General features: G+C 48.4%; 1 protein-coding gene across 1 annotated transcript in view; it reads right to left on the reverse strand.

Annotated features, from left to right (window-relative positions):
* Positions 1–341: 341 nt before the first annotated feature.
* LOC100673538 (kinesin-like protein KIF6) overlaps positions 342–12544 on the reverse strand; it is a 33976-nt gene continuing 21773 nt past the window's right edge. Inside the window, exons 5-8 of the mRNA XM_064294507.1 lie at positions 9966–9969; positions 3090–3123; positions 2458–2566; positions 342–828 (exon numbers count right to left, since the gene is read on the reverse strand). Coding sequence (XP_064150577.1) covers positions 342–828; positions 2458–2566; positions 3090–3123; positions 9966–9969 — 634 coding nt within the window. The remainder of the gene's footprint in view (positions 829–2457; positions 2567–3089; positions 3124–9965; positions 9970–12544) is intronic.

Below are 12544 nucleotides of genomic sequence, written 5' to 3' on the forward strand. Positions count from 1 at the left end.
TAAACCTGTCTAGTAGCCTTTGGATTATTGGAAAGAGGCTAAAACCAAAGGCAGGGCTGGAGTAAGGGCTTGGTCTCTGGGGGCACAGAAGGCAGGAGAAGAAAAAGCCTATCCAGCAGATGGGCAGTTGCAAAGGGGAAGAGGTAGGAAGGTCTGTGAGGAAGGCTGCAAGGGCCCTCTCCTTTTCTTCCTTTTTGACATCCATATACATTTCCTCTCTCACTTAAAATGTCCTCAGGCCTGAGGGTTCAAGTAGTGTTTACACCCATAGCTCATTGGCAGAACTACATTCAGACACAAGGGTGAGATTTCTAGCCAGAAATTCAACAAGTTACCAACCATCATGCAGCCCCTTCCTGTCCAGAGAGGACTGGGCAAAGGGGAACGCTGCCTTTAAGGTCAGAGAACAAACAGGAGAACAAAAGAATCTGGAAGAGGGAGAGAAAGCTTTGCCAGGTAGGGTAGGAACACTGGGACAGCCACCTCTTGGCCCTGTCATGGCATCTCTGATGCTGCCCCTCTGGGATTTTCAGGAGGAGGCAGAAACCAGGCACTGGTGAAGGGACTGGAAGGTCAGGCCTGTGGCTTTGGGAACATGCAGGAAGCTTCTTAGTTCCATCCATCTCACTTGCCCCAGCTTCTCCCTTGCCTCCCCCAAGTGTTGGTGAGCAGAGCAGGGTGACATACGGCTCTGGAGGGGCTACCAAGGGAGGTGACTTACATTTCTTCTGTAGAATGTTCTGCCTGGCCTTAATGAATGCCAAGATGTCGGAATCCGTCTGGCTGTCCCCAGTGAGAGGGATGGACGACGTCGGCCTCTCGGAGATGCTGAGGGCAAGCACATGCCGCATTTAGTACACTTTACGTTTGGACTCAACGCTTACCTCTCTGGAGTGCTTTCCTGTCTTTGATAACTTGATTGCACCCAGGAAGCAATGCGACTGGGCAGTGTGCCTCCTCATTCTCTCACCCTGCGCACTACAGCCAAAAGGATCGTCTTACAATGCAAATCGGGTCACATCACTTGGTAGCTTAAAACCCTGTAGTGGCTTCTTGTTTCTCTTGCTGTGAAATTCAAACTCTGTCCCATGACCTCCCAGGCCCTGTACGAACTAACCTTTGACCTTGTCACATGCCTCCCCCCGAAGTATTCACACACTATGGCCACCCTGACCTTCTTACTCTGATACACCAAACCCTTTCTGGCTTCAGGGTCTTTGCTTTTGCTGTTTCCTCTCCCTGGACTCCGCTCCCCCAGACTTTTACAGGCTGAAGGTACTTTCTCTCACTGCCTTTTCTGTCCTCTCACCACCATTCCAACTGCCCTCCACGTTCCCAGCTTTCCCAACCCAAGCCAATTTTGCCTGAGGCCTGTCTCCTGCAGCACCCAGCTTAGATATCACATCCTTTAGGAAATCTTCCCAGTGCATTGCCATCCCCCACCCTGGCTTTGCCCTTGAGAGAGAGATGACTATTCTCCCCTCTCTCCTTAAAAACAGAACCATCAAATTTAGCAGGGCAAGTTGCCACACAGCTAAAAAACTATATTTCCCAGCCTCCTTCGTGGCTACGTGTGGCCGGGTGACCAGGTTCTGGCCAATGAGATTTGTAAGCAGAAGTGCTGGGTGGAACACTTTTAAGGGAATCCTTTTAAAAGAGAGGGATGTTTGTGCCCTTCTCCCTCCTCTTTCTCTGTCTAACTCCACCTACTTTAGAAAAAGTTCCTTGCAGGGCACATTCCTGGTATCGCACCCATCACTCAACACAACAGGTGATGGAACTCACTTCCTTAGAAGGCAGTGGGGATTGTATGTAACAAAGGGCTTTCACTGTCACAGTAATTTCTAGTTTCTGGGCATTCTGGCTGCAACACAATGAGAAGTACTAAAGCAGAGGAGAGGGGGCTGCCTTGGGTCATTCATTCTGCCCGGTGGGCTAGGAAGGGGCTAGTGCTGGCATTCCTCCTTGAGCAAAGTGGGGTCTGCTGGGTGAGAGGGGGCAGGCAGAGATTCTCATCAGAGGGCAGGGGCCACGCCAAGGTCCAGGCATGCCAAGTAGCATGGCTCAGAAGCCTTTTGGCCAGGCTGCCAACTCCATGCCCCACGACCCACCTGGATATTCTGTGGTGGGGCTAGTAGACTATGAGGGACTGCCTCTGGGGCAGTTCTTTCCCCGTACAGCACCAGGCACATCCATTCACAAGGAGCTGTACAGCAACACTGCCCACACAGGGCTCCAGTGAGCCTGGGAGAAAATTCCCCTGTTTTGGGAGTCAGACATCTGAGAGAGTCCAGGGAATCCCCAGGGAATCAAGGTGGAGGCCAGCTCTGCCACTCCATCTGTGTGGCCATTGGACAAGAGGTTCCTCAGGTTGTGGGGGACCGGACTGGTGATTTAGGCCCATTCCACACTTGCAGGGACCTGTTCCGGGGGCCGGGGAGGAGAGGAACCACAGACCTGTCTTCCAGGGAGGCTCTGGTGCTGCTCTTCTGGTTGAATGGTGCAGGGTAAGGTGGCGAAGGCAGGATTTTCCTGGCATTCACATCACTGCAAAAAGCAAACCGGCAAAAGCAAAAGGTAAGGGAGGAGGCTTCCAGAAGCAAAACTCAGGAGTTGTATTTAAAGCTAAGAATCCTTTGTCTTGAATGGTTTACACATTAATTTTCACTTTTGAAGCATTGCATATGTTGGCTGTGGAAGCAGAAGAACACACTAGGCCCTGTGAGTGCTCTGAAAATACCAAGCCATTCAGTCTCTCAACAGCCTAAGAGGGTGTGTTATTATCCCCATGGTATAGATGAGAAAGCTGAGGCTTAGATTAAGGAAATTCTGAAAGTCACCCAGCTGGTATGTGGCAGAGTAGACTGAGCTCCAAGTCTGTGAGGCTTCAGAGCCTGTGCTCTCAGCCATGATGCTTGACTCTGTGGCCTTTTTTTTTTTTTTAATTAATTTTTATTAAGCTTCAAGTGAACATTTACCATTCCAATCAGTCTGTCACATGTAAGTTTACATACATCTTACTCCCTTCTCCCACTTGCTCTCCCCCTATTGAGTCAGCCCTTTCAGTCTCTCGTTTCGTGCCAATTTTGCCGTCTTCCCTCTCTCTCTATCTTCCCATCCCCCCTCCAGTCAAGAGTTGCCAATACACTCTCCAGTGTCCACCTGATTTAATTAGCTCACTCTTCATCAGCATCTCTCTCCCCCCCGCTGACCAGTCCTTTTCATGCCTGATGGGTTGTCTTCGGGGATGGTTCCTGTCCTGTGCCATCAGAAGGTCTGGGGAGCATTGCCTCCGGGATTCCTCTAGTTGCAGTCATACCATTAAGTATGGTCTTTTTATGAGAATTTGGGGTCTGTATCCCATTGATTTCCTGCTCCCTCAGGAGTTGTCTGTTGTGCTCCCTGACAGGGCAGACATCGATTGTGGCCGGGCACCAACTAGTTCTTCCGGTCTCAGGATAATGTAGGTCTCTGGTTCATGTGGCCCTTTCTGTCTCTTGACTCTGTGGCCTTTTATGAGGAAACAGACACTGGAGACCACAAGGCTGAACCCTGACCATACTAGCTGCCCCCAGGTGGCACTGATGACCAGCTCTGGCTCCCTGAGTGAGAAGGCAGACCCAACAACTCACATAGGTGCAACTTAATCATTGAATTAGGCTGCCTGATGCATCCATCTTGCTTTGGTTTCCTGGTTGTAGACAGTGGAACCCAGCAGAGCCATTCTGGAGGTGAAGAGGTCAAAGGACAAAGCTGGCCCAGGATCCAGTATAGTCCACATATCTCCGATGGCAAGGGTCCCTACACTAAGTTACGGACTCAGTGATGGGATTTCTCCCTTGCTTTGGGATGACCCTGCATGGAGACAACGTTGGATCTGGAAGAGGCCTAAAAAGTCACAGAACCCTCCTTATGGAGATGGGGGCCTTCAGGCTGAGAGGTGGGCTAGGGCTGGAGACAGGTGAACTGGCTTTGCCAAGCTGGCTTGGCGTAGTCTAAGGTCCTCCACAGGTACTGCTTGTCCCGCCCATGAGTGCAGACCCTTCCAAGGCTCCAGCCTCCTGCCCTCTCATACCCTTAAGAAGTGGTAGGACCTCTTACCCTGGGGCTGACTCCACAGGGTCAGAACTTTGGGACAAACAAACAGGAAGGGAATCAGAACCTGGGACTTCTCCCCCCCCCCCCCCCAATGCCCATCTCCTATCAGTACAGAGACCGGCCACCGTGCTCTTGGGAGGGTTAAAGATTGCTGGGCCTGTGTCTGGTGAGGGCTGCTGTAGGACCAGAGTTGGCCGCAAGGTGGCAGGCCCTGCATGTTTTTCTTGGGACAACCGTGGCTAATTCTCAGGGCTCCTGCTGAGTGGTTCCTGGTTCACGCCTCCAGAGCGAAGGAGAAAGGGCTGCCCATCTTGCAGGTGATTTGAGTATACCGGTGCCAAGGTCGGGTTGGAAGCTGTAGAGAGTCACCCGCACACAAATGGCTTGTTAACTCAGTGGAGCTCAGTGGTTTCCCAGGAGAGTGCTTTCTCGGATTTCAGGGATAATTCACAGGCACCAAACTGTTGAGAGGTGGGAGTGGGTGGAAGAGGGGCAGAAATGGGCTGTGGGCAGGGCAGAAGGGTTCCTTTCCCCAACTCACTGGGTCAGAAGAGAGCTATCAGTGCTGTTCATGGAAATGACTGACCCTCATGTGTGCTATCACATCTATGCTGTTCCCTGAACAAACCCTCGACTCATTCATTCAGCTCATCAACTGCTCACTGAGCTCGTCTTCTGCAGTGTGGCAGGCACTGTGCTAGGCATTAGAGATAAGCAAGTCCCAGCCCTAGGGGAGACAGAGGAGGAAAAGACCATAGAGTGGTGTGATCACACCATGGCTGAATGGTATCTAGCACCTTCAGCAGAGACCAGCTGCCCAGCCTGTTGCCTAAACCCACCTATGCAGGAGGATGGCCCCTTGTGAAGTTTTTGGGGCTCCCAAAGGAAATGACTCTTCTGGTCCCTAGGTTGCTAGAGTGTCCCTGGATGCCATAGTTCAGCTTCTCAAACCCTCAGGGGCATGCCACGAATGACCTCTGCCCTCTTTTGACCCTGAATTCGTTATTTACTTATTTTTAAAAATTTCATTTATTTTGTTGTTGAGAACATACACAGCAAAACATACATGAATTTAGCAGTTTCTACATGTACCATTCAGTGACATGGATTACATTTTTTTTTTTATTAACTTTTATTGAGCTTCAAGTGAACGTTTACAAATCAAGTCAGACTGTCACATATAAGTTTATATACACCTTACTCCGTTCTCCCACTTGCTCTCCCCCTAATGAGTCAGCCCTTCCAGTCTCTCCTTTCGTGACGATTTTGCCAGCTTCGAACTCTCTCTATCCTCCCATCCCCCCTCCAGACAGGAGATGCCAACACAGTCTCAAGTGTCCACCTGATGTAATTAGCTCACTCTTCATCAGCATCTCTCTCCTACCCACTGTCCAGTCCCTTTCATGTCTGCTGAGTTGTCTTCGGGAATGGTTCCTGTCCTGGGCCAACAGAAGGTTTGGGGACCATGACCGCCGGGATTCCTCTAGTCTCAGTCAGACCATTAAGTATGGTCTTTTTGTGAGAATTTGGGGTCTGCATCCCACTGATCTCCTGCTCCCTCAGGGGTTCTCTGTTATACTCCCTGCCAGGGCAGTCATCGGTTGTAGCCAGGCACCATCTAGTTCTTCTGGTCTCAGGATGATGTAAGTCTCTAGTTCATGTGGCCCTTTCTGTCTCTTAGGCTCTTAGTTATCGTGTGACCTTGGTGTTCTTCCTTCTCCTTTGCTCCAGGTGGGTTGAGGCCAATTGATGCATCTTAGATGGCCGCTTGTTAGCATTTAAGACCCCAGGCACCACATTTCAAAGTGGGATTTAGAAGGATTACATTCTTTGAGTTGTGTAACCATTCTCACACTCCTTTTCTGAGTTGTTCCCCATTAACATAAATTCACTGCCTCCCAAGTCTCCTACTTAATCTTTCAAGTTGCTGTTGTCAGTTTGATTCCATAAAGATAGTTCTTAAAAGAGCACAATGCTCAAGGCAGACATTTTTTTTTACTAGTTAAGCTAAACTACTGTTCGGTTTTAAGAGACTTCAGGGGATATTTTTGGTGACCCTGAATTCATTTTTCACAAGACATTCTTCCTGGAGAGAGAACACCTCAGCCATCAGAATGAATGATCTGTTTCTTAATAAGGATTAATAACCAATATTAATAATAATCAGGGACCCGGGGTAACCAATCAGAGGATTGTGAATTTAGTGTAATCAGCCATGAGGACCTGAGCATCCCTGGGGAAATGATGAAATCAGGTTCCTTTCAGAAGCCAAGGAGCAGAGGGCCAGCCCTCCGGCCCACAGAGATTCCATCGAGAGTGGCATCCTAGAGATCAGGCCCCAGCAGCCAGCTGGCCTTCGCATTCGAGCAGCCCTTCAATGGCACTGGAACCTTGGTCTGCTCAAGAATGAGCATGTCAGAGAGGCCTTGGTACAGATGAGGATGGGGAACCTCAAAGGGGGCACTGCCTTGCCCAAGGGCACATTGCTTGCAAGAGCTATGACTGGAATTCATTTGATAGGTCCTTTGTGAAAGTCTAATCTTGGGAGCAAGCCATTTAAGATTCAGGGATCATCTTCAACTGGAATGCCTAAGGAGTATCCAGGAATGCCCAAGGCTGGGGCAGGCTCTAATTCTCAGACAAGGAGGATACCAGTGGAGGAGCTCAGTTATGACCACTGATTTCCCAAGGAGACCCTGGGAGGCCATGCCAGTGGCTAGTTCTTAGACTGTTCCATGGTGGACACTCAGAGAGTCTCGGGGGAATGACTGGCAGCAGAATGTACAAATAGACAAGCAATAATGAGTGCCAGCTCTGGCTGGTAGGAAGTGTGAGAGAAAGGGAAAGAAGTACTGTATAGGGAAAACCCAAAGAATCCATTGTCATTGTGTCAATTCCAACTCATAGCCACCCTACAGGACAGAGTAGAACTGCCTCATAAGGTTTCTAAGGAGCAACTGGTGGATTTGAACTGATGACCTTTTGGTTAGCAGCCAAACACTTAGGCACTGCACCACTAGGGCCCCACTGTATAGGGGGGAAGACAAAAAAAAAAAAAAAAAAAAACGGAGACAGGGAATGTGAGGTACGGATAAATGCAGGGAGAGCAAGAATGTGGAAGAAAGGGATAGGAAAAGAAGGGAGTGAAGGAGAAAAACAGAGAGAAGGACAAGGCTGGGGAGCAGAGAGAGGTAGGGAGAAAGGAAGAAAACCATACAAAAACTTGGTAGCATAGACTTAGATTTGGGTTTAAGCTGTAACTTGTCCCCTTATTAACTATGTGAAGCTAAACAAAGTTTCATTCCCTTTCTGGGCCTCAGTTTACTCATTTATAAAATGAGGGGTTTGAACTCAGGCTTTTTCAACAGGAGTTATACTGGCATTTGGAGCAGAACAATCCATTATTGTATGGGGCTGTCTCACACATTGGGGGTAGTCTAGTGACCCTGGCCCCAACCACAAATGCCAGTAATGCCACCTCTCTGGCCCCAACAGTCACTCTCACCCCAAAGAACTGCACACCATGGTTGTTAGATTTAGCAACCAAAAATACATAAGCCCAATTAAATTCAAATTTCAGATAAACAATGAATCTTTTTTTGAGCATAGGTATGTCCCATGCAATATTTGGGACTCACTTATACCAGGAAATGATTTGGTGTTTACCCCTCCCCCACATTTCTAAGTACCTCCTAGGGGGTGGCAGGTTCTCTACTGAAATACCCTCCTGGATGACCTCTAAGTACTGTGTAGCTTTAGTGACTTCACGGGCAGTGGGCGAAGACAACTGAGGAGGAGCGCCTCGGATGGGTAAGGGCACAGCGCTTAGCCCAGCCTCTGCATGGCGCCGGGACTCAGGGGAGGTTGAGAGATTCGGTTTTCCAATTCCCCATACACATTCGGACTGGAGTCAAATGGTCCCTGCAGTGTTGCTCAGTAAGAGAAATCTCGGTCTGGAGTCAGCATTCTACTTTCTCTCTCTCTGAGTTAAGAGAGCTACCAAATTATGTGGCCCCCTGGACTGAGGAAGATTCTAGAAGCCTCTCATTTCAGATTTAAACACTGAGGGTTCCCTTACCACACACAGTCCTGTGCTTCAGTGAAATCTCCTTTGTCTGATGGTTCAAAGACTCCTTCTCCACAAAACTACATGTAAAGTAACTTCTTTAAGTCCAGGGAAGCCAGTTGGCCTGGGCCAAGGGCCAGTGTTAATTCCTCAGGCTTAGCCAACTTGTGCATGCATGAGGCCAATTGTTAATAGTGAGGTCTTTGAGCCCAACCTACCTGTTCTAGGTGAGACTCCGCAAGGCATCACGGGGAATGCAAGAGAACAAAATGAAATAGTCTCCACCTTCATGGAGCTTATATTAAGCGGAAGACAATTTATAAATAAACAAAAAGGTAACAACAAGAACATCTCAATAGGCTAGACAGTAGACAAAACACTGGGCTAGACAATTCATGACTAGCTTGCAGCCTAGTGGGCAAGAACCCAGGCTGGGCGGTCAGGGAGATTGGGTTCAAGTCTTAGCCGTGCTGAGTCATCTTGGTCAGGTCTTAGTTTCCTCATCCACAAAATAAGAATGATACTGTGTAGATTAAATAATGAAAGAAAAGCACCTAGCATCAAAGGAAGTACATAATAAATGTCAATTGTTGCTTCTGTTAGTAATCAGTTGCTCATGATGTAGGAGATGACGCCAGGGGACACAGCAGTCCTTGCCTACAAATAAACTGTAATGAACTCTGCCCTCACAGATCTCCAGGCTGCAAGGGTCAGGTGGCTGACTGAGGACAAGAAAGTCACTGAAAAGGCCTAACACACACTGGAGCACTTGGAGCCCCCCAAAGCCATCCCTTTTGAGACCCTCACTCAACACAGCCTCATTTATTCACTGAGTGAACAAGTATACACTGGATGTTTTGCCTTCTCCCAGGGAATTGAATACAGGGAGGAGCCAGTAGGTTCTAGATACTAAAATTGGACTCAAAGGTGCATGGTGGCGGGTCTGTGGCTCACAGATCTTCTTTAGGATTCCAGCATGACCGCCTTCCCCACAGGCCTTATTTCCCCGGGTTGGGCAGGAGGGGCTGGGGAGCTGGGGGCATGTGAACATAGCAGCCCAGGGCCTTGTGTGTCCTCAGGTGACTGCAGCAAGGTTTCAGGGGTGACAACCAGAAAGAAAAGCCAGAATGACTAAGGCTGAGAGCATGCACTGACATAGGGCTCTGCAGACCTGCAGGCTATTTTAGGATGATGGGCCCTGACTAATTTTGAACAAATCCTTGGTGCTGTGGTTATAGAGGTGGTCCCTCTGGCTGGTGGGCTCAGAGCAAATACTCCCCTATTTCTTCCCTGGAGGAAACAAATCAATCACCAGGCTTTTTCCCCAAATGGTGAGGGCCCGTAAGGGGAAATTTCAGTTTTCCAGCCAGAGGTTGGCCTTCTAAGGAAATACAGTTTTGCTCTTTGACAACCCTGCCCCTTGGAAAAACCACACTGTGGGGACACATTGAGGGTGAAGGTCCCAGGCAGGAGTATGTGATGTTTGGAAGAATATAAAGAAAGTATGTTTGTGTGAAATAATACAGGATATGGGCTAGAAAATACCAACTACTGCCAAACATCCTGTGTCCCTGGGGTGGTCATTAATTCTTAAAAAAAAAAAAATTGGGTGTGAGGAGTGTGGGGTAGTGGCAAGACTCTGACATGCCTGGGTTCAAATCCTGGTCTCACCACTTATTAGCTATGTGACCCTGGGAAAGTTACTTGACCTCTCTGAGCCTGAGATTTCTCATCTATAAAATGGAGGTGATAATAATAATAGTACCTACTTAGCACATGTGTGCAGCACCTGGCCCATAACAGAACTGAACAACTGTTGGGACATTCCTGCTGTGAGAAGAAAGCCAGTGCTACTAAGCCAACAACTAATCCTCCACTGCTGGCTGTTCAAGAGTGTTGGGGATGCCATGATGACCTGGGAAATGGTCTTCTCCCTGCCTCACCCCAGGTAGAGCTTTACAGGCTCTTTACCATCAGCATTCAAAAGCAAATGGTGGATGACTTCTTTGTCAGAAGAGAAGTCCCTAGACCTCTGCCTTTCCAATGTCAAGTAGGGACCCTTTTCCTCTCACCTGTCTATTGTAACCTTCCCATCCATAAATCTTGGTACTCAAACTACTGTGTAGGAAGGGGCTTGGGATGCAGACCAGACACAGTTGAGGTGTCTTAACGAACACTGTCCAGGGAACTCAATTATCTCTACTGAGGGTCACAGCATCTGACTAGAGCCCCCACTTCCCACAGGTGCCCTCCAGGGCCCACTGACAGCCATCTCCCCAAAGACCCTCCTTCCAGCAGTCACTGAAGGTGCTTGGGGTGGAGCTCTGGGAACAGGGTTTGGGAAACAGTTCCTATGCTTTTCCCATCTGCTGCAGTCCTTGACATCCAAGGTTCTGCACTTTAGGGTAAAGGAACTCTTGGCAAGCACAGACAATTTGGATCTAGTGGTTGTGTATACTGGAATCTTTGCTGACACCTGTAGCCAACATATACGCACACAAACATGTTTCGATTATCTCTGAAGCAAAAGAAAAACTAGAGATGCCGCTTCCTATTTGCTGGGCAGATATTTCTACTAGTAGGATCTCCTCAAGAGATCAGAAAAGAGGCTGGGGAAGAAGTAACGGGCTCAGAGCCTCACAAGTGGGAGGAGAGCTCATGTGTGTGGCCGACAAGAGGCTCAGAGAGTCACACCTGAGGAAAGCTCTTCCTCTCGGCTGGCCTGGACAAGTGGTTTGCAAACGTGCTGTTACAAACTGAATTGTGTCCCCCCCCGAATATGTGTTGGAACGCTGACTACTACACCTGTGGATGCAGTACTGTTTGGAAATAGTGTTTCCTTTGTTATGTTCATGGGGCTGTATCAGTGTAGGGTGTATCCTAAACCTAATCACATTTGAGGTGTAAGCAGCACCGCAGACACAGAGACAGGCAAGCACAAACGCGGGAAGATGGAGGCCACGTGAAGATCACCAAGAAACCAGGCAACACTGGGGCTATAGGAGCTGAAGGGGCCAAGGATCTTCCCCCAGAGCTAACAGAGAGAAAGCCTTCCCCTAGAGCTGGTGCCATGAATTGGACTTCTAGCCTCTTGAACTGTGAGAAAACTAAATTTCTGTTTTTTAAAGCCACCCACTTGTGGTATTTCTGTTACAGCAGCATTTGGTAACTAAGACACATGCTCCATGGAGTCTCGGCATTTCCAGGAGGGGACTCTGTGTGGGGAAGGAGGTGAGTGTATTGGGACTGCAAACTCAGGTGCTCATAGATGTTTGGCAGGTACCTAAGTATATTCACTTCCTAGGGCTGCTGTAACAAAGTAGCATAAAGTGGTGGCCTAGAACAACAGGAATTTATTTCTGCCATAATTCTGGAGGCTAGAAGTTTGAAATCAAGGTGTTGGCAGGGTTGGCGCCTTCTAGGGGCTCTGAGGGAGAATCTGTTTCATGCTGCTTCCTAGCCTTGGCTTTCCTTGGCTTGTGCACACCTCTCTTCTATCTCTGTCTCTGTCTCCACATGGCTTTCTCCCTGGTGTCTCTGTGTGTCCAAGCTCCCTCTACTTTCTCTCAAATTTAGGTCCACCCTAAATCCAGGATGACTTCATCTTAATTATATCTGCAAAGGCCCCTCTTTCCAAAAAAGGTCACAGTCACAGGTACTGGGAGTTAGGACTGGACATATCTTTTTTAAAATATCTTTTTTAGGGGAACACAATTCAATCCGTGACACCAAGTGAATGCAGAGGGGGCCAGGTATAAGGCACTAATGCTAAGCTGCCTGTATTGCCGTGAACGCTATAGCTGTCTCGTCACGCTGCCTTTTAAACCACCAGGTTAACCAAACAAAACACACCTTGTCAGTTGCTGACTCCCGGTTTAGGGGCTCACGAATGAGATGCGTCCTAAAACCAGAATACGAGCTGGGTGCTGGCATTGAGGACTGGGTTGGGTGATGTGGGTAGACTCAGGAAAATGGCAACCAGGTGGTGGAGGGCTCAATGTTGGCCTTGTTTTTTGTCAAATAAGATTTTTAATTTTAGAATAGGTTTAGATTTATGGAAAAGTTTCAAAGAGAGTACAGAGAGCTGCCATATACTCCACACCCAGCTTCCCATTCTTACATGAGTATACTTGTTATAACTGATGAGCCACTATTGCTACATTATTATCAACTAACATCATACTTTTTTCAGATTCCCTTAGTTTTTCCCTAATGTCCTTTTTCTGCTCCAGGATCCCATCCAGGATGCCACATTACATTTAGTCATCCTGTCTCCCTTGGCTCCTCTGGGCTGTGACAGTTTCTCAGCCTTTCCTTGTTTTGGATGACCCTTACAGTGTGGAGGAGCACTAGCTGGGAATTTTGTAGGATGCTCCTCTG

This window comes from Loxodonta africana, chromosome 1 (genome assembly GCF_030014295.1).
Source record: "Loxodonta africana isolate mLoxAfr1 chromosome 1, mLoxAfr1.hap2, whole genome shotgun sequence".
NCBI classification, from domain to species: domain Eukaryota; kingdom Metazoa; phylum Chordata; class Mammalia; order Proboscidea; family Elephantidae; genus Loxodonta; species Loxodonta africana.